Source organism: Protopterus annectens, chromosome 4.part0 (genome assembly GCF_019279795.1).
Source record: "Protopterus annectens isolate FY-2018-M chromosome 4.part0, PAN1.0, whole genome shotgun sequence".
In the NCBI taxonomy this organism is placed as follows: Eukaryota; Metazoa; Chordata; order Ceratodontiformes; family Protopteridae; genus Protopterus; species Protopterus annectens.
In genome coordinates, this window is record NC_056733.1 from 1398790219 (window position 1) to 1398817057 (window position 26839).

General features: G+C 39.5%; 1 protein-coding gene across 1 annotated transcript in view; it reads right to left on the reverse strand.

Moving 5' to 3' along the window:
• Window positions 1-26839, reverse strand: part of DDX46 (DEAD-box helicase 46) — a gene marked incomplete in the record, with an annotated part of 2009097 nt that overhangs the window by 1670707 nt on the left and 311551 nt on the right. The window contains 1 exon segment of the mRNA XM_044069232.1: window positions 24163-24283. Within this exon segment, the coding sequence (XP_043925167.1) occupies window positions 24163-24283 (121 nt within the window).

Genomic DNA, 26839 nt, shown 5'->3' on the forward strand with positions numbered 1-26839 from the left:
TCTATACATATGCATGCACAGCTCTTGTGAAACATAGTATATGAAAATGCATAGTTTTAAAATAATTTTTTGTTTTGTATTTAAAATGTATAAAAGAATGTGTGTATAAAATATAAACATTTTTCATGCCTACAAAGCATATGAATACTTCTAAAAATATCTTTAAAAATACTTGAGTTTTAGTAGACAAGAAATGCACAATGATTATAAAGTCATCTATTTAATCTGAGGTCCCAATCCTTAATTTGGATTCTGTCCTTTAGGGCTGTTATATGGAAACGTTATCATTTAGTCCTGGGGGGAAGTTGGCGGCAAGCCTGAGTTGCCAAATAAGTTCCTTTTTGCTAAGCTGATTCTTCCAACCCCCCCCCCCCCGGGTTCAATGTCAACTGTGTCTAATACACCAAACTTAAAGCCTTGGAAATTTGGACAGCTTAGTGAATGCCTGCACAATGCATTAGTTTCCTTTTTATTTTTTAATTCGTATAAATGTTCGTAAATCCTACGTTTGAAAGATCTTCCCGACGTAGTATGCCAGACAGGTGTCACACATTGCCAGATATACTAACCTCTGTGTTCTACAATTACCATTCCTAAAATTGAAGTTAGTCCTTAGTCTGTCGCTCAATGTAATAACAGTTCCCCTAAAAATGAAACTACACTGGGAACAACTGTCACAATTTGTAATCCCCTTCCCATTCCCGTTTCCAATATAATTTTTTGTTTTCTCTACCAATTTCTTAAAATTCATTCCCACCTTGTTTATAAAGAAGGGTTGGTCACCCAAAGTTTGGTAACTATCCTGGTTGGTTCTAAAAATACTCCAATTTTTTTGCATAATAGCTTTAATATTTTTAGATATAGTAATGTATTGTACTATACATGCTCTTGTAAATGCCCTGGACCCAGGATGGGATTGGGGACTTCCCGAGGGTGGGTTTAGAAACTGACATTCTCCCAAAAGGGGTTTGTATTTCCTACCCCATTCACTATAGACTTCATCCAAAATTGAATTTATCATGTCTTTGGGATAGCCCCTTTATAAAAACATGTTGGTCAAATTAACAAATTCTTTTTTGACACTGATGTGTTCAGAAGTCATTCTAGCAATACATATAGCCTGTCCTTTAACAATGCGTTTCTTTTGGGACAAGGGATGATGACTGCTGAAATGCAAGTAAGAGATGCAAAAAGTACTCTTATGAAAAACCTGAGATCTGAAGCCATGGTCATTACGGGAAATTAATGTATCCAAAAATGGTAATTGTTGTTCATGACAGGAAAATGTAAACTTGAGGAAGGTAGTAGTTTCATTCAAATAATCAATAAATGCAGGAATATTGTCTGTCTCCCTTCCATAGAATAAAAATGTCGTCCAAGTATTGATTGTATAATAGTACATGTTCAGCCCACCAAGTGCTATTGAAAACGTTTGAGCTCCCATCCAAAAAGGACTAAATTGGCATACACTGGTGCACACACTGCTCCCATAGCCACCCCCGCAATTTGTTGGTAATATTGCCCTTCAAAATAGATATAGTTACAATCTAGAACCATAGACATTAATTCACATATAAGGGTAACCTCCCCATGAGTCAAACTGGAGTCGAGAAATATATCCTCGAAAAATTCCGTACCATCTTTCTTAGGGATACAGGTGAATAAATCCTTAATGCCTATGGTTAAGAAAATAAGATCTGGGCTCCATATTTCTTTACTGAGTTGTCCCAAGAAATCCCAAGAGTCCCTAGCCAAATGTGGAACTCCTTCTACAATATGTTTAACCTTGTTTTCCACAAAGCTGGACAAATTATGGGTCTTGGACCCCCTAGCAAACACTATGGGTCGAAAAGATGGGTCCTGTCCCAAAAGAAAAGCATTGTTAAAGGACAGGCTATACGTACTGCTAGAATGACTTCTGAACACATCAATGCCAAAAAAGAATTTGTTAATTTGACCAACATGTTTTTACAAAGGGGCTATCCCAAAGACATGATAAATTCAATTTTGGATGAAGTCTATGGTGAATGAGGTAGGAAATACAAACCCCTTTTGGGAGCAGGTCAGTTTATAAACCCACCCTCGGATAGTCCCCAATCCCATCTTGGGTCTGGGGCATTTACAAGAGCATGTATAGTACAATACAGTACTATATCTAAAAATATTAAAGCTATTATGCGAAAAAATTGGAGTATTTTTAGAACCAACCAGGATACTTACCAAACTTTGGGTGACCAACCCTTTATAAACAAGGTGAGAATGAATCTTAAGAAATTGGTAGAGAAAACAAAAAATTGTATTGGGAATGGGAAAGGGACTACAAGTTGTGGCAGTTGTTCCCAGTGTAGTTTCATTTTTAGGGGAACTGTTATTACACTGAGCGACAGACTAAGGACTAACACCAATTTTAGGAATGGTAATTGTAGAACACAGAGGTTAGTATAACTGGCACCTGTCTGGCATATTACGTCAGAAAGACGGAAAGATCTTTCAAACGTAGGATTTACGAACATTTATACAAATTAAAAAAATAAAAAAGAAACTAATGCATTGTAGAGGCATTCACTAAGTTGTCCAAATTTCCAAGGATTTAAAGTTTGATATATTAGACACAGCTGACATTGAACCCGGGGGGGGGGGGGGGTTGGAAGAATCAGCTTAGCAAAAAGGAACTTATTTGGCAACTCAGGCTTGCTGCCAACTTCCCCCAAGGACTTGATGATAACGTTTCCATATTACCAGTCCTAAAGGAAAGAATGGATTGGGGCCTCAGATTAAATAAATGACTTTATAATCATTGTGCATTTCTTGTCTACTAAAACTCACAAGCATTTTTAAACATATTTTTAAAAGTATTCCTATGCCTTTTATTCATGAAAAATGTTTATATTTTATGCACACATTCTTTTATACATTTTAAATACAAAACAAAAAATTATTTTAAGACTATGCATTTTCATATAGTATGTTTCACAAGAGCTGTGCATGTATATATATATATATATATATATATATATATATATATATATATATATATATATACGTATATATATATGTATATATATATATATATATATATATATATATATATACATATATATATATATATATATATATACACATATATGTATATATATACGTATATATATATATATATATATATACACATATATGTATATATATATATATATATATATATATATATATATATATATATATATATATATATATATATATATATATATAGATATATATGTGTATATATATATATATATATATATATATATATGTATATATATATGTATATATATAGATATATATGTATATATATGTGTGTATATATATAGATACGTATATATATATATATATATATATATGTATATATATATATATATATATATATATGTATATATATATATGTATATATATATATATATATATATATGTATATATATATATGTATATATATATATATATATATATATATATACATGTATATATATATATATATATATATATATATATATATATATATATATATGTATATATATATATATATATATATATATATATATATATATATATATATATATATATATATATATATATATATATATATATATATATATATATATAGATATATATATATATATATATATATATATATATATATATATATAGTTATATATATATATATATATTTATACTTGAGAATTTAGTGTTTATTTTATATTGGAGTATGTGTCTTTAAGTAAGTTTTTTCTTAATTGACTGATTTAACCTAATTCATTAGTTTAATATGTGCCAATTTATTAGGTATATTTAGACGTCTACATGCATGTGAATTATCCTTGTTCTGATGAAGTCATTGTCTATGATGAAAGCGCTCAACAACTAATGGATTTTGCTGGTGTTGGATTCAAATAAAGTGGAGTTTTCCTTGATGGCTACTGGGTGCATTACTTTTGGTTACATCTATGGTTATGATAAGTTTTACACAACTTTTCTGTGTCCTATTCCCAAGTTGCAGTAGTCCACATATGGGTGAGTGCCAAAGCTCACTAAATGGGCAGGAGGTCTTGGAGGCTGTCTCCAGGAATCCATGAAGGATAGCCATGGCAAACCCTGCCCTAGCTCTAGAAATGTGGTCTAGTTTGTAATGCTTGGTAAAGATGTGTACTGATGACCAAGTAGCAGCTTCGAAAATGGTAGAGGTATCCAGGCTCTTGAAGAAGGCTCCAGAGGAAGCCATAGCTCTGGTGGAGTGTGCTTTAACAGTATCTTGCAGAGATTTTTCATGGTATTGGTAACAGAAGGTAATAGCCTTGGAAATCCAGAAAGATATGGTCTGTTTGGTCACTGTCTTCCCCAGGGTCCTGGGGTGAAAGCAGACAAAGTTGGTCAGCCTGTCGGATGGACCTCATTTTATGCAGATGAAACCTGAGTTGTCTATGAACATCCAGGGAGTGAAGTACGCTCTCATGGTCTCCCTGTGGCTTAAGAAGGTAGGTAGGTGGATGGCGTGATTGAGGGACAGGTCATTCACTACCTTTGGCATGAAGGAAGGTTTAGTTCTAAGAGTAACCCTGTCACTGTGAAAAATTGGGAAAAGAGGGATAGCCATGAGGGCTTGTAGCTCTGATACTCATCTGGCTGAGGTCAAGACTGCTAGTAACACAGTTTTCCAAGTACAATGCTTTAGGAAGGCTCTGCCTGCTGGTTCAAGTGGAGAAAGCATGAGCTTTTCCAAAACATAGTTAAGATCCCATGGTAGTGGAGATGTTTCCTAGAGGGTCTGAGGTAAAGTACCCTTTTTAGGAAAAGCTTAGCTGAGAGTCTGGATGCTAGAGGGGGGGTCCATAGGAAGGCATGCTGAGATTGCAGACAAGTGGGCGTTAATGGAAGAATAAGTCAAACCTGTTTGCTGTAGCTCACACAGGTAAGATAGGACTAGAGGGGTCTCGCTTGCAAGTGGTTCCAACTGTCTTTTATGACACCATATAGAGAACCTTTTCCACTTTGAAAGGTGAGACTCTTGTAATCTGTTTCCTGGCCTCCTGCAGGACATTGACCATGCCCTCGACGTAAAGTTGTCTGAAGGGGATCAGAATTCCTATCAACCACAGGATGAGGTGCAGTGCCTGGCACTGTGGGTGTATCAGTGATCCCTTTTATAGGTTCATAGGTTGGTACTAGGCTATAAGCCCTAGGGCCTATACAAGCCTAGCCATAACAATTCCCTGGCTATTTCTTCCCACATTATTTACTTTCCTGGACCCCTGTCTAGCAGGGCAACTGACGTGATCCCTGGGGTGAATTTCCTTTCTCCCATCCAATTGTCAAGGTTCCTCTTGAAGAGATCCAAAGAGGCACTCTGCTTGACACGTATGGGCAATCTATTCCAGAGTCTGGGGAGTCTCTGGGTCAGGAATCTATCCCTCCAGCATGTTTTGTTTATTGTGATGACAAGGTTTAGATCCCTGGAGCGTGTAGCTCTGAGGGATTGGGATTTCTTTAAGTGTAGCATGTCCAACAGCTCTGGGTTTGACATGGCCTTGTATGTTAAGCAGAGATCACCTCTGAGTAGACGATATGCGACAGAGTACAGCTGGAGTTTTTTTAAGGCGGTCAGCGTAGGGCGTAGGGCATCTGCTTTAGGCCTTTAGCCTTTTGCTGTGTGAGAATTTCCTCTTGGGGGGGGGGGTAACTTGTGGTGATTGCCTTTGGACAACTGTAGACGTAAAGGGAACCAGTGCTGTCTTGGCCAATAACTAGTCACCAAAAATATTTTTGGTCGGTCCTGCTGTATTTTCAGCAGGATCTTCTGAATGAGTGGGAAGGGGGGAATGCATATAAATCTTTCCCCTTCCAGGAGATTGAGAAGGCATTTGTTGTCAGTGCCTGTGGATGTTGTATCCTGGTGTAAAAGCCAGGAAGTTGCCTGTTGATGGAGGAGGCAAACAGGTCTATTTGAGGTGTACCTCACAGATGGACCAGATCCAGGAAGACATCCCTGTGAAGCATCCATTTGTGGTTGTTTGTGATGGTTCTGCTCAGGTAGTCTGCCTGGGAGTTGTGGAAATAGGAGATGTACACTAGCTGGAGAGTCACTCCCTGTGAGGTGGCTAGTTCCCATACTAGAAGGGCTAGTCTGCAAAGTAGGTATGACTTGGCCCCTCCCTTTTTCTTGAGATACCACAGGACTGTGGTGCTGTCTGTGAAAATCTTCAAAGGGCCATGCTGGAGGTAAGGTAGGAAGGCCCCAGAGCCAGAAGAATTCCCCTCATTCCCCGAACATTGATGTGCTGTAGTTTGTGAGGCTTTGGCCATAGGCCCTGCACTTTTCGATAGCCCAGAGGTGCTCCGCAGCCCAAGTATGAGGCATCTGTGTGCATGACCTGTGTGGGTAAAGGTGGTTGGAGAGGGAGACATGGAATGTGGGTCACGTGAGCGAGCCACCACTAGATTTCCTTTCTGAGGCATGGGAGAAGGGGAACCCTGCACTCCAGAGGATGGGAGTGTTGGGTCCAGACTGACCAAAGATACTACTGTAAATTTCTCATATGCAGTCTTGCTAATGGTAACATGGGGATATTGGCTGCCATGTAGCCCAGGAGTCTTTGTCTTGCTGTGGAGTTCTGTAGATTTTAAGACCAGAAGCAGATATTCTGTCAGGGTTTGCATTCTTTGGTGGGGATGGGGTGGGGTGCTGTGGTAGGCTTTCACAAGGTCTGTGCGAATTCTGCACACCAGGAAGACAATGTCTTGTGTAGGTTTCCAGGTGAGATTTTGGGAAATTTATCTGGAATCCTAGCGATTGTAGGAGGGACACTACAAGGTGTGTGTGTGTAGCAGGAGGGTCTCCTTGTTGCCTGCCTGAATTAGCAGGTCATCCAGGTAAGTGAATACTTGGATTCCCTTTGTCCTGCAGTAAAGCAATCACTGGAGTCAAGCATTTGGTGAAAACCTTGGGAGCAGTGGAAAGCCCAAAGGCGAAGGCAGAGAACAGAAAGTGAGAAGGGCCCACCAAGAACCTCAGGTACTTCCTGAATGTGGGCTTTATAGGGATATGTAGAGGAATATCATTTATATCTAAAGTGGCCAAGAAGCCTTGGGGGAGTAGGAGGGTAAAGAGGGTAGGTAAAAATCAACATCCTGAAAGTTGGGACCTTTAGGAATCGGTTGAGATGGGAGAAGTCTAGTATTGGTTTCCATGGTCCATCTCTTCTGGGAACCAGGAAACTCCTGAAGTAAAAACCTCTTCCTTTTGTGTCTGGGGACACAGATTCGATGGTACCCTGGTCCAGCAGTACTTGTAACACAGGCTGCAGGAGGTGCAGCTGTTGTGTTGGAGGCTTTGGGATGCCCTTTCACTCTGGAGGGATGAGCCAGGTCATGAAATAACAGTTCTGAAGGATTGACAGGACCATTTGTCAGTTGCGATGCGAGTCCACACAAGGAGACATAGTGAGAGAGCCAAACTGACAGAGATAGGGAGGGAGGGGTGGTGGGGCAAGGTAGGCAGGTAGTCAGATACCACCTGCCCTATCTTGAAAGGGCAGCCTCTGGCTAGAGGAAGGTGAAGTTCTAGCTGGAGGGGGAGGCTTCCTGGTAGGTTTTCTACTTCTAGAAGGAGCAGCAGGGTGAGAGTGCTTTCTTATGAACTGAATTGTTGCTGGATAGATTCTTTGAAATTTTGGAATGGGTGGTACAAGCAGGTGTTTCAAATCCTGCATTTATTTTCCATTTTACTGAAGTGATTTAAAGAGATCAGCCAATTTTGTGCCAAATAGGGCTGCTGAATTATCCAGGGGTGCATCAATAAGCTTTGCCCTAAACTCATCAGGAAGGGGCTGTAGGCAAAGCCAGGAATACCTTTCCTAAGGCAGAAGCTAATGCTGCTAACCTAGCCAAGGCTTCAGCAGCATCATAGCTGCACTTTATAGAGTGCCTGGTAACCTGGGAGGTGAGGGCCAGAAGACAGAACAGTGAAGGTTTGGCAGCACAGTCTGGTGTCTCGGCCAATTCCTTGGAGGCTTTTTCCAGGAGGGATAAGGCATATTTTGGCCATATGAGTCTGATAATTTGTAGCCCTAAAGGACAAGGTAGCAGAGGTGTAAAATTTTCTTGCCCAGCCGTTCCATGGTCTTGCTGTCTTTGTCAGAAGGAAATACGGTGGTAGTGGTTAAGAACTTAGAAGCTTTCTCTGCAGAGATGGAGATAGTGGCAGAGACTGCAGGTGGCCACTTTAGGAGGTACTTGGTGGTGTCAAGAACTTTGTACAGTCTTGTCAGGTCTGCGTGGAGCAGGAGGCTGAGAGTCTGGATTTAAGGATGCTGAGAAGAAGGCATCCAGGCAGGCAGGACTGGGGGACAGTAGACAGACTTGGAGAATCCAGATGAATGAGGTCATAGTATCTTTTTTGAACCTCAGCCATCTCAGAGGATTCCCACTTGAAATGATCTTTCATCTTGGATATGGTTTTCTCAAAGGTCAAATCCTCAAATGGGGAGTCAGGGTCGACAGATTCTTCCTCTGGGGAACCATACCCCAAGGAAGAAGAGATGTTGGAGGTGTAGGAAAGTGATTCTTCAGAGAAAGAATCAGAGAGGTCTTCCTCTTCCCCCATGGTAGGGTCTGAGGTTTGAGGCCTAGGGCTCAAAAGTGGAGGAGGAATACTACCAGTCCCTGCAGAAGTAGGGCACAAGGCCAAGAAGGCATTAAGCAAGCTTTGGCTAAAAGTCTGCCAGTCAGGCATGCTTTCAGGAAGAAAGGCACTTCCTTTTTTAAGGGGCCTAGCTGTCGTCTGAAGAGGGGAAGGCCTAGAATCTTGAGTTTGTAAAGGACCAGTGTCATCAGATGGACCTACTGAAGTCACTAGTTCCTCTCTGGCATTGAAAACAGATGTTGGTAAAGCCTTTAAGGATGTGCCCTCACAGTGGGATTGTGCAGCTTCCAAAGAGGTACCCGCTATATCCAATGCAGTGGATTCAGATTCTTCTACCCGGCCAACATTGGCCATGGGCTGAAGGTCGAACACTAGAGGCACAGTGGTACAGATAGGCCTCAATCTCTGCATTTTTCGGCAGTTCAGTGGGTACATCGGATAAAACCTCCATCCCTAACATAATCTGTTTTAACTTTTGGTTTTTTAAGTATAGGTTTAGAGCATGCAGACAACTACGCAAAGTTATAGGTACAAACACCTGACAAATTAGACGGGCCTTGTGGTAGTGCGTCCGTCCCAAACAAGAGAGACACTGATCGTGAGCATCCTTGTGAGGAATCTGCCAGCTGCACTTACACTTGCTCCTTCTGGATGACATGAACAGGCAATGCAAAAAAAAAAAAGGCAAAGGACTGAAAGGTTCCGGAATAGGGTACTTATCGGATTTCTCAACTCCGATTTCAGCGAGAGCAGTAACACCTGGCATACGACTGGCGGCTTAGAAGTTCTGAGGGCTGGTGCATGCAGATGTCACTTTTATGGCCCATGTTCCCTAAGCCACGTCAGACGTCTCACACACCACTGGGGGACTGAAAACTTCTGCATACTTGCCAGACGTACGCGAAGCAAAAGGAGTAAACCCATATGTGGAATACTGCAACATGGGAATAGGACATTCATCTCACCTTTAATTCTTGCCTCCTACCCTTCATACGTCGTCCTAATTAACCTTACTTATTGCATCAGGGAATGCAAATGGTTTCATTTCCCTTCTCAAAATAAAAATCGCATTAGGATCCGCCAAACAGCACTGGTATTTTCTTACAGTCTTCTTCCATTTGTACAATCAGCATTCTACCGATATTGTCAAATGTTTGCCTCCATTCCACTAAACCACAGTGATCCATATCTTATCAGACTGTTATTTTATTTCATTTCATACTTTTATACTTTATATTGTATGTATGGAGCTTTTCTCCCCAGGACTCCATTGAAAATAGGCTCATTCGGCCCAATGGACCATTCTGGCAAACAAACTTCAAATAAATAAATAAAAATAAAATAAATAAAATTATCAATTTTTGACAACAGCTTTGCCATTCTTTTAGTTAGTACAAGCACTTTATAATACAAAAACAGATTTAAACCTGAAAAGATCTATATGAAGCTGGGTCTAATAAGTCTACAGTCTAAGCAATACAGCCAGCATAGCTTTATTCCAAGATGCTGGTGGTTCCCCTCCTTTCAAAATACTGTTAAATAAAATCTTCCAGATCTTTATCACTTTCTTCTCTGTCAACTGCCAAACTTCCACAGGAATGCCATCTGTTCTTGGAGACTGATTATCCATCACAGTTTTTATCTCATCTCCTATCTTAACCAGTAATCGTTGAGCCTCATCTTCCTCTAATCTTGGCATAACTGAGTCTTCCATAAACATTTCCATTTATGTTCTTTCTTGATTCCCACATTTTTTCTCTTCATACAAATTTCATGAAATTTCCTAAATATCTCCAAAACCTCTACATGATCTATTTTTATTTTTCTTGTTATAGGCTTCCTACATTTGGCAACAACCCATTCTACTGTCCATTGCCCAAGTCATTGCATTAAAAGATTCTATGCTCTGGAGCAATTATCAAAAAATAGTTACTTAATCTTTCTAAGCTCATGCACATTATCAACATACTTCCTTTATTTCCTCTTCACCACTCTGCATTTGTGACTATTCTTGTTCTGTGCAATTCCCCATATTCTGCAATACTTTAACCTTTGTTAGCTCCTCTAAAAAAGTCCTATTACTTCTTAACCACCTACTTTATTTCTACCCTATTTTTAATCTTTATTTTCATTTTCTTCTGCTCACTAACTATAACTTATGAAGGCATTTCGATCTTCCCTAATAATTCTCACATTTCCACTAGCCATTCATTAAATTTATTTCCTTTTAACAGGCAGGTGGGAAAGCGTCAGTATCACATTTTTACTTTATTACCCTGAATTTTTGTCTTACTTTTTTATCAATACATGATCTTAGGTTTTGGATATGTGCTGAAACTTTTGAGTCAATGCACACATTCTTGTCAAATATTTTTATCTAGTCTATCCCAGTTATTGTACATTGGGAAACAATATGCAATTTCTGTCCAAGTTCCTACTATTGAATTTGCATCTTCCATACCAAATATTTTCATGAATTTATTCATACATTTATTCTTTTGTTACATTTTCCCTTCTAATTTCCCCTGATACAGCCTCACTATTGCAACTCAAGTTACAGCCCCACCCATAAGCAATATTTTCTACTGAAAGCTGATTTTCTCTCAAAATTATCTTAAACTCCATAATAGCAGTTTTTGGTGGAACAAACACATGCCAGCATAATCTTCCTCCTTTGTCAACAGCCCCTTACTACCACAAATCTATTACTGCCCTTTTCCCCCCTCTATCACTACTGGAGCCACTTTAATAATTAGTATAATTACTCCCTTTTTGTTTCTCCCTCAGATTCGGCTGAATATCCATCTTGAAATCCTCTCTTTGCCAAATTCACATGCTCATTTCTTTCCACGTGTCTCCTGCAGAACTGCTTTTTGCACTCTGCATGTCTTAATATAATTCAATATTCTTTCTTATTTTTCTATACCTGCAAGGCCATTTACATTTAAACATAATATGGATAGAGTAACCATTATGATAAAGTGCTACTGTTCCCACCAATTATACATGAACGTTTTTTCAGTGTATTTTTCAAATTTTAGTGTTCTATGCACACACTGTCTGACATGAGGATCTAGTGTACAGTTATTTCTTCTTATCTACATCTGAACCCGTCACATTTTTTCAAATTTTTTTTACTTTAATGAAAACTTCAAACAATAAAACTAAATATATGCTCAGAACAACCTGTCCCCTATTAACTAGGGACACACAAAAATTTGTACATATTCAAAAAAATTAAGTTTAACCCTCCAAATAGGAACAAAAGCACCAAATCGACAGCTACATCCACAGGTATTACTTAATCTAAAATGAAATTTACCCATGCTAAAGCGCATGCAACAGCCTGTGATCCCAATTACACTGATTATTGCCTGTTCTTTTCTGCTACCCTACACTCAGATGTGAAAAAACAGCTTTGATGCTTTCAGAAAACATTAACTTTTAGCCCTTAAAAATGTGCACTATCTTTAAATAAACCTAAACAGTGTTCTATTGAAGTAATTGAAGTGTTAAGGTACTTCCCATAACTTCAATTTTTATTTTTCACGGAATTGCTTGCCTCTGTAACTTTAAATTTTGAATTTCCTTCAGCGAGGAATGCTCAGAACCCTGAACATTAACTGCTTGCAACTACAGATTGCTTCTTTACATGTAAAAGTAGTTAGCACTGAATCTTTGCAAATTTCACACAAAACAGAATGTACAACTATCTTCAGCTGCACTCCCACCGAACATTTGCTAATGGAAAAAAGCTAATGTATGTGCAGGTGTAAAATACTTGGCATTTTTTATGGCTTTCAACATTTTGTCCTACTTTTCAAGCCCACTTACAAAAAAATTGTTCAGAGCTTTATCCAAGGGTGCTAATTTAGACGTACACCCTTGTAAAAATAAAATATCATATAATACAATCAGTGCACTTTACAGTCCACCCCCACCCCAATAGTCAAAGATGACATCATTTTAACATTAAACTTGCTTTTGTCCAGCCTTACTTCTCTTTCCATACTGTAAAGCCTCTTACAACTAAAAAGTACTTGCTTATTTTAATTCTTTTTAATATCTTTACCACATTTAAGAGTCAATGAAAGGACCCCTCCCCCACATTTAAAATACCCGACTACACAGTACACAAAATGATGCATGCAGTTTATATCAAGAAATGTGTTATACACTCAGTAACAAATTATTTTACTTGCAATTATTTATTTTCTGCTTTTAGTGTCCTTTTAAGCATTAATGACAAAGTGGGCTACATGCTTTATAGTCCTAGCAGACAAGAGAAGTTCAGACCATTTTTCTTGCAAAGCCATATTTCACACACGTGAATGATGCTTTATAGTCTACCATTTATTCACCATTTCAGTGTTGCTGGTCTTCTTCCTGTTCATCTGCATCTCTTAAATACTGAACCCTGGTTCAAAGTCCAAAGTACTCCTGATTCTTCTAACCAATTCCTGTGTTTTTTTTTTTGTCCTTCAAGCACTTTCCTTTGGAACACTGGAAAAGGTTTCACTGATAAAAGCTCTCTGACAAAGAGAAGCACAGTCTTTTTTTTTTTTTGCTGGCTGACCTTTTTGTTGGATTTTTTTTATTTCCTCCTTAGCCTATTCAGTATCCTAAAATGTATTTGATCTTACAAGAAAACGTATTTTAAAGATAACTGGATACAGCAACTTGAATCTCACATGTCTCGACATTTCCTGATGGCTCAGATAAAAGATTCCAAAGACAACCACAAGGCATTCTATAACTATGTCAAGAATCTAAATGGCAATGCTCAGATCTGCTCTGAGCTAAAACAGAATGGCATTAAATATACTGATCCCAAGGATATTGTCAATATCCTGGCAGATCAATTCAGTGCCAACTTCACCCCCCTCTCACTCCCTAAATGGCCCATCTCAATACCGGAAGATTGCCAAATTCTGGTAATAACAGCCACACAGGTAAAAAACGTACTCTCCAAAGCTAAGAATACAGCATCCATGGGACCAGATGACATTCCGGGCTGTGTACTACATGAACTAAAATATGAACTGGCACCTCACCTAAGTGTCATGTTTAATCATAGCCTCACCTCAGGTTTCGTGCCCAATGAGTGGCGCAGAGCTACAGTTATCCCAATCCACAAGGGGGATCCACCTTGGATCCCGGAAACTACCGTCCCATCAGTCTGACAAGCCTCATCTGCAAGGCCATGGAGCGTATTATCGTGGAACTTATAAACAAAGACATTGGCAACCTTCAAACATTGGACCCCACCCAGTTAGGGTTCGTGAAGGGCCGATCTTGTCTCCTGAACCTGACTGACTTCTTCGAATCAGTCTCCAGAGCTATGGACAAAGGTAAGGTGGTCCACACAGCCTATCTAGACCTTGCCAAGGCCTTTGACACCATCCCCCAGTCTGGAATCATAGATAAACTTACTAAACTGGGCATTAATCCTTACGTCACCCAATGGGTTGCTAACTGGCTTACTGATAGAACCCACACTGTAAAAGTAGCAGACTCGAAATCCAGCTCCAGACAAGTGGAGTACCTCAGGGTTCAATCCTGGGACCGCTCTTGTTTGGCATCTACTTCTCTGAAGCACAGGCCAACACTAAGGGACTCTGGATAACAAAGTTCACAGATGACTGCAAACTGGGAGCCATTATTGAATCCCCAAATGATGTGGATACTCTACAAAAGGGCCTTACAGAAACAGATGCTTGGTGCCAGAGCCATGGGCTCAAGCTCAATGCCAAGAAATGTATAGTTATCCCCTTTGGGAAAAAACATGTATCTGTGAATTACCACATAGGTGGCAGTACACTAAACACCGAAAGTGTGATAAGAGACTTAGGGACACAGGTGGACAGTGGTCTCACTTTCAATAACCACATCGCCACAACAGTCAGGAAATCCTTCAATGTGGCACACCTCATCACTAAGGGCTTTTCATCCAGAAAAAAGGTAGTCATTGTCTCACTGTACTCATCCCTCATTAGACCCATTATAGAATACAACGCCCCGTTTGGTATGTACCTCTCAAGACATCTGCAACAACTGGAAAGGCCACAGAAATACCTCACTAAAAGAATCACAGGCCTAAAGCAGATGCCCTACACTGACCGCCTTAAAAAACACCAGCTATACAATGTTGCATATCATCTACTCAGATGTGATCTCTGCTTAACATACAAGGCCATGTCAAACCCAGAGCTGTTGGACATGCCACACTTAAATCCCAATCCCTCAGAGCCACACGCTCCAAGATAAACCTTGTCATCATAATAAACAAAACATGCTGGAGGGATAGGTTCCTGACCCAGAGACTCCCCAGACTCTGTAATAGACTGCCCATACATGTCAAGCAGAGTGCCTCTTTGGACCGCTTCAAAAGGAACCTTGACAATTGGATAGGTGAAAGGAAATTCACCCCAGGGATCACGTCAGCCATCCTGCTAGACAGGGGTCCAGGAAGTAAATAGTGTGGGAAGAAATAGCCAGAGAATTGTTATGGCTAGGCTTGTATAGGCCCTAGGGCCGATAGCCTAGCACCAACCTATGAATCTAAGAGAAGGGACAGCTTCTATTACATAAAGAGTCAACAGATGCTGAATGACCGGGGGGGGGGTTTGATCTGGTGGATAAGGAGGAATCTCCTGAAAATAAGGGACACCGCAGAAAGAAAATTTCATCAGTAATGTTCCTCATTTTGAAAAGACGTAAGCACAACCCAACATGTCAGCTTCACAATTAAAAATTCTAAAAGTAAGTCTGGCAGAGGAATACACCTCCCCTAAGTCTGCAAAACATTTTTCTATCCTTATCAGAAGGGGAGGGATTACCATTTATCAAATCTTTAGCAACAGTAAGATTTGCCACAGAAATAACAGCAAGATCAGATCTGTGATCAAAACATGAAAAATTGTAACACAGAGGAACTTTACACAGTTTATCTGTTTTCTTAAGGGTAACAGGTTGGCTGAAAGGCAGTTTACAGGCTGCAATAAAAATGTATTCCATCGCTAGAAGTACATGAGGAACAGAAATGGGTACATGAAATTTCAGCTGTGAAAAATACTTTTTTCAAGGATACTGAAATATCACTGTTTCTACTGAAACAACTGGTTCATAGGTTATTTGCCAAGTACTAGGCTAGGTGCCCTTGTGGATCATTTTAATCCTAGCCACTTTCCCTTTTTGTGCTCAAAATAACCTAGCCCATTTGGTTATAGATTGGCTTTACTTAACCCATGGTCAATAATTAAATATTACCCCCAATGAGAATAAATGGGATCATACCACAGATAATTTGAGGGGACCCATACATGGGATAAATCACTTAGGAGCCATTAGTAGTTCAGGATGGCAGTCATGATGGACACTTTGTTTCCTAGCCATAAATCTAAGTTGCCCTTGAATATGAGACAGGGATGAGCTTTGTTTTATGTGGATGGACAGTCCGTTTCAAAGAAGCAGTATCCTCAGACAGACCTACTTTATAAAGTCAAAGAACCAACATGTCGAACCTCTAAACATCGATACTATATTATCTCAATGTGACAAAATAGAAAATTCAAATTATCTTACCTGAAAATATCTAATATCCCTACCTAGAGTCGTTTACAATTTAAAATGGATAGTACATCTTTAAGAAATTGTACTGCGTACTGTAAACGTTAAAAAAAAAAAAAAAAATTGGCAGACGTTTCTTTCGTTGGCCCAGGTTCCATCGGCAAGTTGTACAACACTAGGTTATGAGAAATAGGTAAACTAGTGTTAGTAACGCAATGTTATTTGCAAACTTTAGAACATAAAGTGAAAAATGCAAAGTACTGGTGTTGCAGTTATAAATAATGAAGCAGATGTAAAGGATGTGCTGTAACAATGGTACTGTGTGATGAAGATTAGTTATCCAAGTCTGTTCCTAGTAGCCATGCAGGGGATCTTGTAATAACAGAAAAGTCTACCTTTTCCTCAATGTAGTGCAATCTCGGAGTTCATATATTTAACTGGTAGGGAGTGGGGGGGTGCAGGGGGGCACTGCCTCCCTGCAAAAACAAGAAAACAGTGTGATGTGAAGTGTTAGAAAGGAACAGTGCTGCAAAGACTTGTTTTAAGTACTGTTTTCGATTTTATGAATTTGCGATATTTTCACTGTCGATCTTATGGATATTCAACATACTGGAAATTCAATAATATGGTCTTGATGTTTACAGGTTCGACATTTTGGTTCTTCGGCTTTATAAAATAGATCTCCTCAGACATATACCTGTCATACAAAACTGCTCTGTTGATGATGCAGAAGATGTTTAGATCCCTAGACAGTATTTCTGATGCCATTGGACTTGCTGATGTGCAGTAAATCCATCAGTAATGGATCAATGGATGCCTTGCATGCCAGACACAGGTCATTTCTTTGCAGTCTGTAGGATACGGAGTATAGTGACAGGGCTTTGAGTTGGTCCATGTAGGATACATTATTTAGGCTTTATATCCTTTTATTAAGACACCTCAGTGTGAATTCTAGTTGCGGCATGTGTCGAGTCAGATACATACCAAAAAGGGCATTATATTCAATGTCTGGCCTAATGAGGGCTGAGTAAAGAGCGACAATGACATCCCTAGATCTAGACAAAGTCCCTTTGTTTATAGGCTTTGCAGTAAAAAAAAAAAAGGCCTTTCCTACAATAATGGACACACAATTAAAAATTAGGTCACTGTCCACACAAGTTCAAAACAACTGGGTCAACTCTTTGGGATGCATTGTCAATGTGGTAGTTCCCTGGGGTAGATTACTTCCCAAAGAATACAATAATGCATTTTTTGGTATTTAGTTTCAGGCCATGATTTTGGTACCAGTTATTTATTTACTTAGGACAGTCCTTCTTGCAGGATGCCTAAGCCATATGGGGATTCAATGACTGCTCTTAACTTGGAGTCATCTGCAAATTCAGGTTAGCCAGAGCCATTTAGTACTGGGATTTTAGAAAAGTAAATTCCAGAGGGCGGGTCCCAGCACCAAACCCTGGGGGACCCCACTGGTGACTGGTCTCTCTGCGGAGGTAATTCCCACTATTTTGACTATCTGCATTGCATCTGTGAGCCACAGTTGGCAATCTAGAAAGTGACAAAGGGGCTCCTTTCCAATTTATTTAGCTTTTCTACTCCCAAGTGGGGAATTGTAACAAAAGCTTTAGCCAGGTTAAGGTATGCAGTGTGCACCATTTTATTTAATCCATTGCGCCTTGGTGACCTTTTCAAAAAAATCCACAAGGTTGAGTAAGCATGACGTGTCCTTTATGAATCCAAACTGAGACGGATCAAGTGTTTGGAGGTTCCCCCATGCCCTGTTTGATGAGTTCCATGAGGAGTCCTTCCATGGTTATGCACATGAGGCTGGTCAAACTTATAGGTCTGTAATCACCTAGGTTTGTGGAAAGTCCTTTCTTATGCAGAAGAATGACTGAAGCTGTTCTCCATTCACTTGGTACAAAGCCTGTATGGACGCTGAAATTGAACAGTGTCATTAGGGATATGGCTATATCGTACTTCACACTATGTTAGATGCAGCCAGGATATTTCAGGACCCATCAATGCGGTATTTTTAGCTTTTGATGCACTGTTCGGAATTGGTCTTGTGTGATATCTGAAGACAAGCCAGTTTCAGGTACATCTTGATAGACAGAGGGGACAGAGGCAACAAAGTTAGAGCTAAATTATCGGCCATTTTCAGAATACAGACATAAGTAGAAATGCCTTGTGATTGTCTTGGATAGCCATTTTAGCCTGAAACTTGGCTTTGATAGATTTTAATAATCTCCTGATTTTTTTTTCAGTGACAAGGGCTCCAACATTCTGGGAATTACCCTTCTTACTTTTGGTCAAAAACCTTGTTGATATGATTCTACTGTGTGAGTTTGTTTTTGGGGTTTGCCCTGCACTCATTCCTATGGGGTACAGATGTATTTATGCAACTGTTTTTAAGCTGGTATAGTGTGAAGGTGTGCATTTCTGTGTACTCAGTGGAGTTAACAGGGTTTGCTGGGGATCTGAAGCTTGCCAATACATCACTTAGGAGTAGGTAGTTTGTCAAAGAAATTTCTAAAGGTACCTTAGGCAGAAGGGATCTCCAGTTTCAGTTTTATTTTGAAGGAGACTGATTTACGGTCAGACCTAACAAGTGATGGTACAAGATGCTCCCATATTGCTAAGGACAAGGTCCAAGATGTTATTCCCCCTAGTGGTTACTCTAATTGTTCCAAGGCATTTGTATTAAAAAAGTCCAGGAGTCTCTGTGCTTGTACACTAGTGGTGGTGTAGGTTCCACAGTCTACAGTTGGACAGTTTAAATCACCTAGGAAAATGGTACTGTGTTTAATAATGAGTGAGTCGAGTTCCTGCAGAGAAGCATTGTGGCCTTCTTGTGACAGAGAGAGAGTTCTACAGCTAGTTAATATATGGTACAGGAGCTTTCTGATGGTCATTTGGACATGAAGCTCAAATGTATCATCCTGCTTTACCAACTATATCATCAATCTCTTCGTGATGTAGACTGAGACATCTCCACCTTTTTCCTCTCCTGCCCAGTAGCTGGTCTAAACCTGTGGAAGGTGTTACAGTACTACATAGCTGGAGTGCTCTCCACTATTTTAAACGCTGTCTCAGTCACTGCACAAACATCAAGTGTCCTCCAGGGTGAGGAGGCCTTGTAGTGAGTGGAGTTTCTTATTTAGGCTCCTAGCACTGATCAGTATTACCTTCACATTTTCCCTTGCTTGTTTCGTTATGTTGGTAGGTTATGTATTGCCACAGGCAACATGGAGGTGGGCAATGTCTTTGCCAATAATCGAAACCTCAGAAGAGAGACACACACAGACCATCCCTGCTGAAGCAACATGTTCTGTCGATCATATCCTCCCAGGCTGACAAATATTGGACCCTCTTTGAATGACACAAAGTGAAGTCAATTATTTTTTGCTCATATGGCACCAGCCTTGGAGAAGTTAGTCAGACAGCTCCATCATGCCTCTCTTCATATAGTTCAAGGAGGTACACCTCAAGTCACTGACACCAGCATGAACCATCACACAGTCATACCGGTACTTTGTTCAAGGACTTGAGTGCATGCTTGATTTAATAAATACTGGCTCCAGACAAACAGCTAACTCTTTTTGCTCAGCCTGGTAAGAGGCACATCTGTAACGTCTTACAACAGAGTCACCTATAACAAGAATACTTGGTTGGGTCGATGCCTGCCTTACGGGCTCAGCGTCTGTGACTTTGGGACACTTTGTGCTATGTGAGGAAGTAGGCTTAATTTTGCTGCGTGTGCAATGAGCCTGTATTGTTTCGGAAGTCTTTGAGGTTTAGGCAAGTTAATCTTTAGAACTGCAGCATATGATGAATTTTGTGTATTGTGATGGCCTTGAAGTAGTATGACGTGTGGTGTACTGCTGACAATTTTGGTGTCGGACTTTACTGTGTATGAGATTTTTACCTCCAAGGATATTAGATATCTATATCTCTCACACTCTGTGTTATGCTGTTTGCATAACAGATGATCATCAAATAGCATTAGACAATTCTTACACTGTCCCAAGATATCTACCCTCAATCAGTCTGGCTAGCCCAGGATACCGTACCATATTTATACCAGATACAGTTTCAGAATAAGAAAATTCTTCTAAAGAACTCTTAAAATCAGAATCAGTCATCTGTGGAGGGCAAACAAAACTTGTTCTCTCAAAATAATTTCCCTGTTCATTATACGGGAATCTGCAGAAAAATGAATAATTCCTTTTTCTCTTACCAGTCAAACCACAATGAAAGGGCCTGAGCCAAGTCCAATGAATTATTCTTGTCTAAAGTAAATGAATCAGAGAAAGATAACTTTTTGCCTTTTGACAGAATTTCTATAGACTACACCAACTCCTGTCAGACACTTTACCTCAGGAGACAGGCATCCCACTTCAGCTAGGCAAAGAAGCATTCCCTGCTCCTTCTTCCAAGATTAACATGAACACCAAGGACACCAACGGCCACAAAGGATGCTTCTAATCCTGGGTCCATGATGGCCAAAGGAACTACACCAGAGGGACACAGTAGAAGATGAATGGTCTAAAGAACCAGAAATGGCCACAGAACAATCGCCCATCTGCAGCTGAGTCTGATTTGCAGTCTGCGGACGGGGTAAAGGCTGTCTGGAAAGTTTCATCTCTTTGTGGCTAGATGAAGGAAGCAATCAAAAGTTTATTTGTTCCATAGTGAAGCTGAAAATGAAGCCTCAATCTCAAGCAAGACTGATGGCAACAATCTGTAAAACAGGTACATAAAAAAGTAGTGTCTGCACCAAGAAATACCATGAAAAACATAGCATAGACTTACCACAGACTCCAAAAGTAATTTAACAAATGTTTTAGGAGAAAAACGGACATTTTCACACAAACGTAAAAAGTAGCACTTTGCATTTAAAAGTGACTAAAAGTCACATGACAGTCCAATAAAACACACTTTCCTAACTTATTTTACAGAAAAAAGCTAAGCTTCTGTCTTGTCTAGCAGTGGAAAAATACTAACTGATCACTGATCCTCAAAACCCCACAACAGGCATACTCTTCAGCAACAGGAATGATCTGAAGGGCTTGGTATACAAAATGTTGATTTTCATCAGCTTTGCTCAAGCTGTCAGTGGTTTGGGTGTATGGAAGGTTCCCTAAGCTCTGGAAGCTGGCTGGCTGTTGTATCCTGTGCAATGTACAACACACACAGCTAATGTTACTGAAAGCAGTGATCAAATGATAAATATCAGATCATTGGCATGAACACAATACCAAACAGCAGCCAATGTGCAGTCTCATCAGATATTTTTGAAGAATAAAATGTAAAACCAAGGTCTGAATCTGTGATGCTTATTTGCTTGGTGATGCGTAGGCCACAGACAAATGTCAGGATTGCATCGAAATGGACTGAGTAAGCCAGCGATCAGGTAAAATAGTGAATTTGAAGACAGTGTTGGGGAAGTTAAGAATACAGAATTAACCAATATTGCTTTTGTCTTACTTTTATCTAGCTGTGTGAACAAATTCACAAATAAAAAAATCTGTTTACATTTTATCATCATGCTCTAACAAATGATCTTTTTTGGGGGCATAACCACATGGAGTCCACAAAAATGTGAACTTTGGAAAGAAGTGCTATTCTGGAGTGGGAAACTAAAACCACTGCATGGAGGAACAGAAGCAAGAGGGAACACAGGGTGATGGCTAGACTAGGGACATAGTGAAACATTCTGAATTTGCATGTCTCAGGGAGTTAGATAATTGGTATGACATCTGGAAAGAGGAAGGAGGACAAGGAGACCTGGTGATGGAATGAAAAAGTACAGGAGAGTGTACAAAGAAACAGGTTGGCAAAGAAAAAGTGAGATTGTCAAAGAGATGAAAGTAGGCAAGAGTATAAGGAGATGAGGTGCATGGCAAAGACAGGTGGTGAAGGCTAAGGATAAGGCGTATGAAGAGTTGTATAAAAGGTTGGACACTAAGGAGGGAGAAAAGGACCTGTACCGATTGGCTAGACAGAGGGACCGAGCTAGTAAAGATGTGCAGCAGGTAAGGGTGATAAAGGACAATGAGGGGAAACGTACTCACAAGCGAGGACAGTGTACTGAGCAGATGGAAAGAGTACTTTGAGGGGTTGATGAATGAAGAGAATGAGAGGGAGAGTAGGCTGGTTGATGTACGGATAGTGAATCATGAAGTGCAGTGGATTAGCAAGGAGGAAGTAAGGAGAGCTATGAAGAGGATGAAGAACGGAAAGGGAAGCATGGAGATGTTTAGGTGAAATGGCAGTGGAGTTTTTAACTAGATTGTTTAATGAAATCTTGAAAAGTGAGAGGATGCCTGAGGAATGGAGAAAAAGTGTTTTGGTACAGATTTTTAAGAATAAGGGTGATGTGCAGAGCTGTAGTAACTACAGAGGGATTAAACTGATCAGTCATAGCATGAAGTTATGGGAAAGAGTAGTGGAAGCTACGTTAAGAAGAAAGGTGATGATTAGTGATCAGCAGTATGTTTTCATGCCAGGAAAGAGCATTACGGATGCATTGTTTGCTCTGAGAGTGTTGATGGAGAAGTACAGAGAAGGTCAGAAGGAGATGCATTGTGTCTTTGTGGATTTAGAGAAAGCATATGACAGGGTGCCTAGAGAGGAGTTGTGGTATTATATGAGGAAGTCGGGAGTGTCAGAGAAGTATGTAAGAGTGGTACAGGATATGTATGAGGGTAGTGTCACAGCAGTGAGGTCTGCGGTGGGAGTGACTGATGCGTTTAAGGTGGAGGTGGGATTACATCTAGGATCAGCTCTGAGCTCTTTCTTATTTGCAATGGTGATGGACAGGTTGACAGACGAGATCAGACAGGAGTCACCATGGACTATGATGTTTGCAGATGGCATTGTTATCTGTAGTGAGAGTAGGGAACAGGTGGAGGAGGCCCTGGAGAGGTGGAGATGTGCTGTAGAGAGAAGAGGAATGAAGGTCAGCAGGACTAAGACAGAATATATGTGTGTGAATGAGAGGGGAGGATAGAGGAATGGTGAGGATGCAGGGAATAGAGGTGGCGAAGGTGGATGAGTTTAAGTACTTGGGATCAACAGTTCAGAGTAATGGTGAGTGTGGAAGAGAGGTGAAGAAGAGAGTACAGGCAGGATGGAGTGGGTGGAGAAGAGTGTCAGGAGTGATTTGTGACAGACGAGTACCAGAAAGAGTGAAAGGGAAGGTCTACAAGAGGATAGTGAGACCAGCTATGTTACATGGGTTGGAGACAGTGGCACTGACAAAAAGGCAGGAGTCAGAGCTTGACGTGGCAGAGTTGAAGATGTTAAGATTTGCACTGGGTGTGACGAGGATGGACAGGATTAGGAATAAGTATATTAGAGGGTCAGCCCAGGTTGGAAGGTTTGGAAACAAAGCCAGAGAGGCAAGATTACGTTGGTTTGGACATGTGCTGAGGAGGGATGCAGAGTATATTGGGAAAAAGATGCTAAGGATGAAGCTGTCAGGTAACAGGAAAAGAGGAAGACCTAAGACAAGGTTTATGGATGTGGTAAGAGAGGACATGCAGGCGGTTGGTGTGACAGAGCAAGATGCAGAGGACAGGAAGAAATGGAAACAGTTGATCTGCTGTGGCGACCCCTAACAGGAGCAGCCGAAAGAAGTAGAAGAAGGGAGTTAGATAAAGAAATACCTCTAAGCAATAAATAAATACTTTTTAAACAATCAAGAGTACATCCACAAAGCTAACTTTAGAAGCAAAACGATCAATAGACAGAGAAGTAAACTAGTTTGCTCAGAAGGGCTTTAAGACTGCTCACTATTCAGCACCGTACATGTAACCCGTCTCAGCAGCAGATACAGGTTGAACTGGAGTTATTTCAGTCAAACACAAATCACTAATATTGTTCTGTGTGTACGTCTAAATACAAAAGAACAGGCTACTTACTTTTTCAAAGCATTTAAAATTTTAATAGCAATCCCACATTGTACCCAGTTTTTGATTGGTTTCGGACAGCCTTTGCCTTTCACAGTGATTCCTTCCAGTTCTAACCTGTATGCGTTAACCTCTGCAAAAGAAGTCCAGTTCAAAAATCATATTAATAAAAAGGCTGATGCAGTTAATTTTTGCTCATTATTTTACCTTGTCACATTAGTGAAACATGAGATGCATTCTAGAAAAACATTGTAAGTTTAATAAACATGTCAACACAGAAAATAAAACCTGGCTAAACATAAAAATGATATTTCTAGTTGAGCCAACACATTAGAAAAGTTACCAAGCACTATTTATAAACTTCTTTTAGTCACAAAATTTACACCTGGGACAGATAGCAGGCATGATGAAATGTAAATACATGACTACATAAAAACAGACGTAGATAAAACAACTGCCACAAACTGAATAAAAGTTTACTCACTTGACTTGGCACCTCAGCACAAATGCCTTCAAAGAGTAAAACACAAAAAAAATAGTCTTTTACATAGTCCCCACAACTAAGGAATATTAAGATGTAATTGGTTAATCATATTTCCAATTACATTCCTTATTCAACCCTAATGGTTCCAAAGTTTTACGTTTTAAAATAATTACATAGCAACTTATCTTTAATATGAATAGATCCACCCAACTCAACACTTACTTGCTCTAAAATGCATCCTTTTAAACTGCCTGGATTGGCATTGTGAAATTGTTTAAAATGTGTGCCTAAAGGGCTTTCCAGCCTTTCATTTTTAATATCCCTTATATGCTCTTGTAAACAGACTTTAAAACTCCTTTGACTTTCACCAACATAAAATAAATGGCATGAACATTTTAATCTATATACTATTCCTTCAGTACTGCATATAAAAGCATTCCTAGGATAACATTTTACACCACTTATTTCAGAAAATCTATTCACTATATGTTTGCAAACAGAACATTTATTATACCTAAAAGCACCTGTTCTTAAAGGGATATTACTGCCTAAAGAGATTTAGTGGGATAAATGTACTGTTATACTGCCATGTCAGCTATATTATGTGTCCTCTTATAGGATGTGTGGGAAACCACTAAGCCAACCCCCAAAACTTTATCATGAGATAGAACAGGCCAATAATATTTTAATAAAATTACCCGTTCACTCAAAATATAATAAATAGTAATAAAAATAAGAATCTTTCCTCTTTTCTCTTAAAATTATCATTACCATTAAACTATTATCTAGTGTTGTATGCAGTACTTTGTCATATACGAGTCCCATATCATAATGTATGTTCAAAACCCCCAACATAGAATTTTATACTATTTCCTTATTATATCCTCTATTATTGAATATATTAGTTGTATATTGAATTTCTCTCTCAAAACATCATCCTGGTTACAATTTATTTAATAGTAAAACTTCACCATATGGCAGTGCAGACATAAGATGTGGATGATGGCAACTAGCCATATAAAAACATATTACCTTCCTCAAATTTTCTATGTACAAAAATACATTTTGTTCACCAACTAATCCACATTAATCCAAATCCAAAAAAAATATTTGTCTTCCCAGTTGTATCCCATCAAACTTAAAACTATAGTGGTTTGACTGAATATCCTCAATAAATAAACATAACAATGATCTTCCTAGCTGAGTCAACACAGAAAATTACCAAGCACTATTTATAAACTTCTTCTAGTCACAAAATTTACACGTGGGACAGACAGCAGAGCATGATAAAATGTAAATGCCTTAAAGAAACAGACAGTCTGAATGCCGACCATCTTCCAGAAGTGAAAGTACACCCAGGGGGAGCCCAATTTAAACAAAAACATGTCTCACATAGGAAAGTAAGTGAAAGTTATGCACTTACCATAATGATAAAATCATGTTGTCTATTCTTCAACCAGTTCAGCTGTACAGGTTTGTCAGATCTGACAGGCTCTGACCTCGGCATCTAATAGGAAGACTTTGCTCCTGAGTTCCAAACTCCTCCCCTAACGGTAATCCTCAGCTCCCCACCTCAACAAGTTTGCATTGCCTACATGTTGGCATGACTAATAACCAACAAATAAAATATTCTGTATGACTAGACAACCTATCCCAAGGTCTAAAATCTTGTACAATAAGCTCCTGAAAGAATTAATTACAATCTTAACCCAGTCCTTCGGACTAAGGGGATAATATGGAGGGGGGTTGGTGGGAGAGATGTTGAACCGGACAAAGAAAATACATTAATCTATCATTACGGCAAGTACATAACTTCCATATCCAAATTTGTCTATTTTCATCTGATCCAAATGCAGGACAGATTCCCAAGCACTAAAGCCTGAGTGGACCCATGAAACAACATTCCAAAGAATGGTGAAACCTAAGGACAACTGATTGGAACTGATTGCTGCATTATTTTAAAATCTGCACTTAAAGTTACATTTAGTTGAATTTGATCGAAAGTTTGCTTGTTTGTTTGTTTAATTTAACTGTGGAGGCTGCCCACTAAAGTCTGCTAGCCTGTGTAACTTATTTATCACTGTTTCTGCATTTTCTGTGTGTTTCTACTAAAAAAACAAAAATATAATCCTTGTTTTCCCGTCTTCCTCGACTAGTTTAGACCAGTTTACAGGCATTGCTGTATTCTGGGCTGTGGTGTAGTTC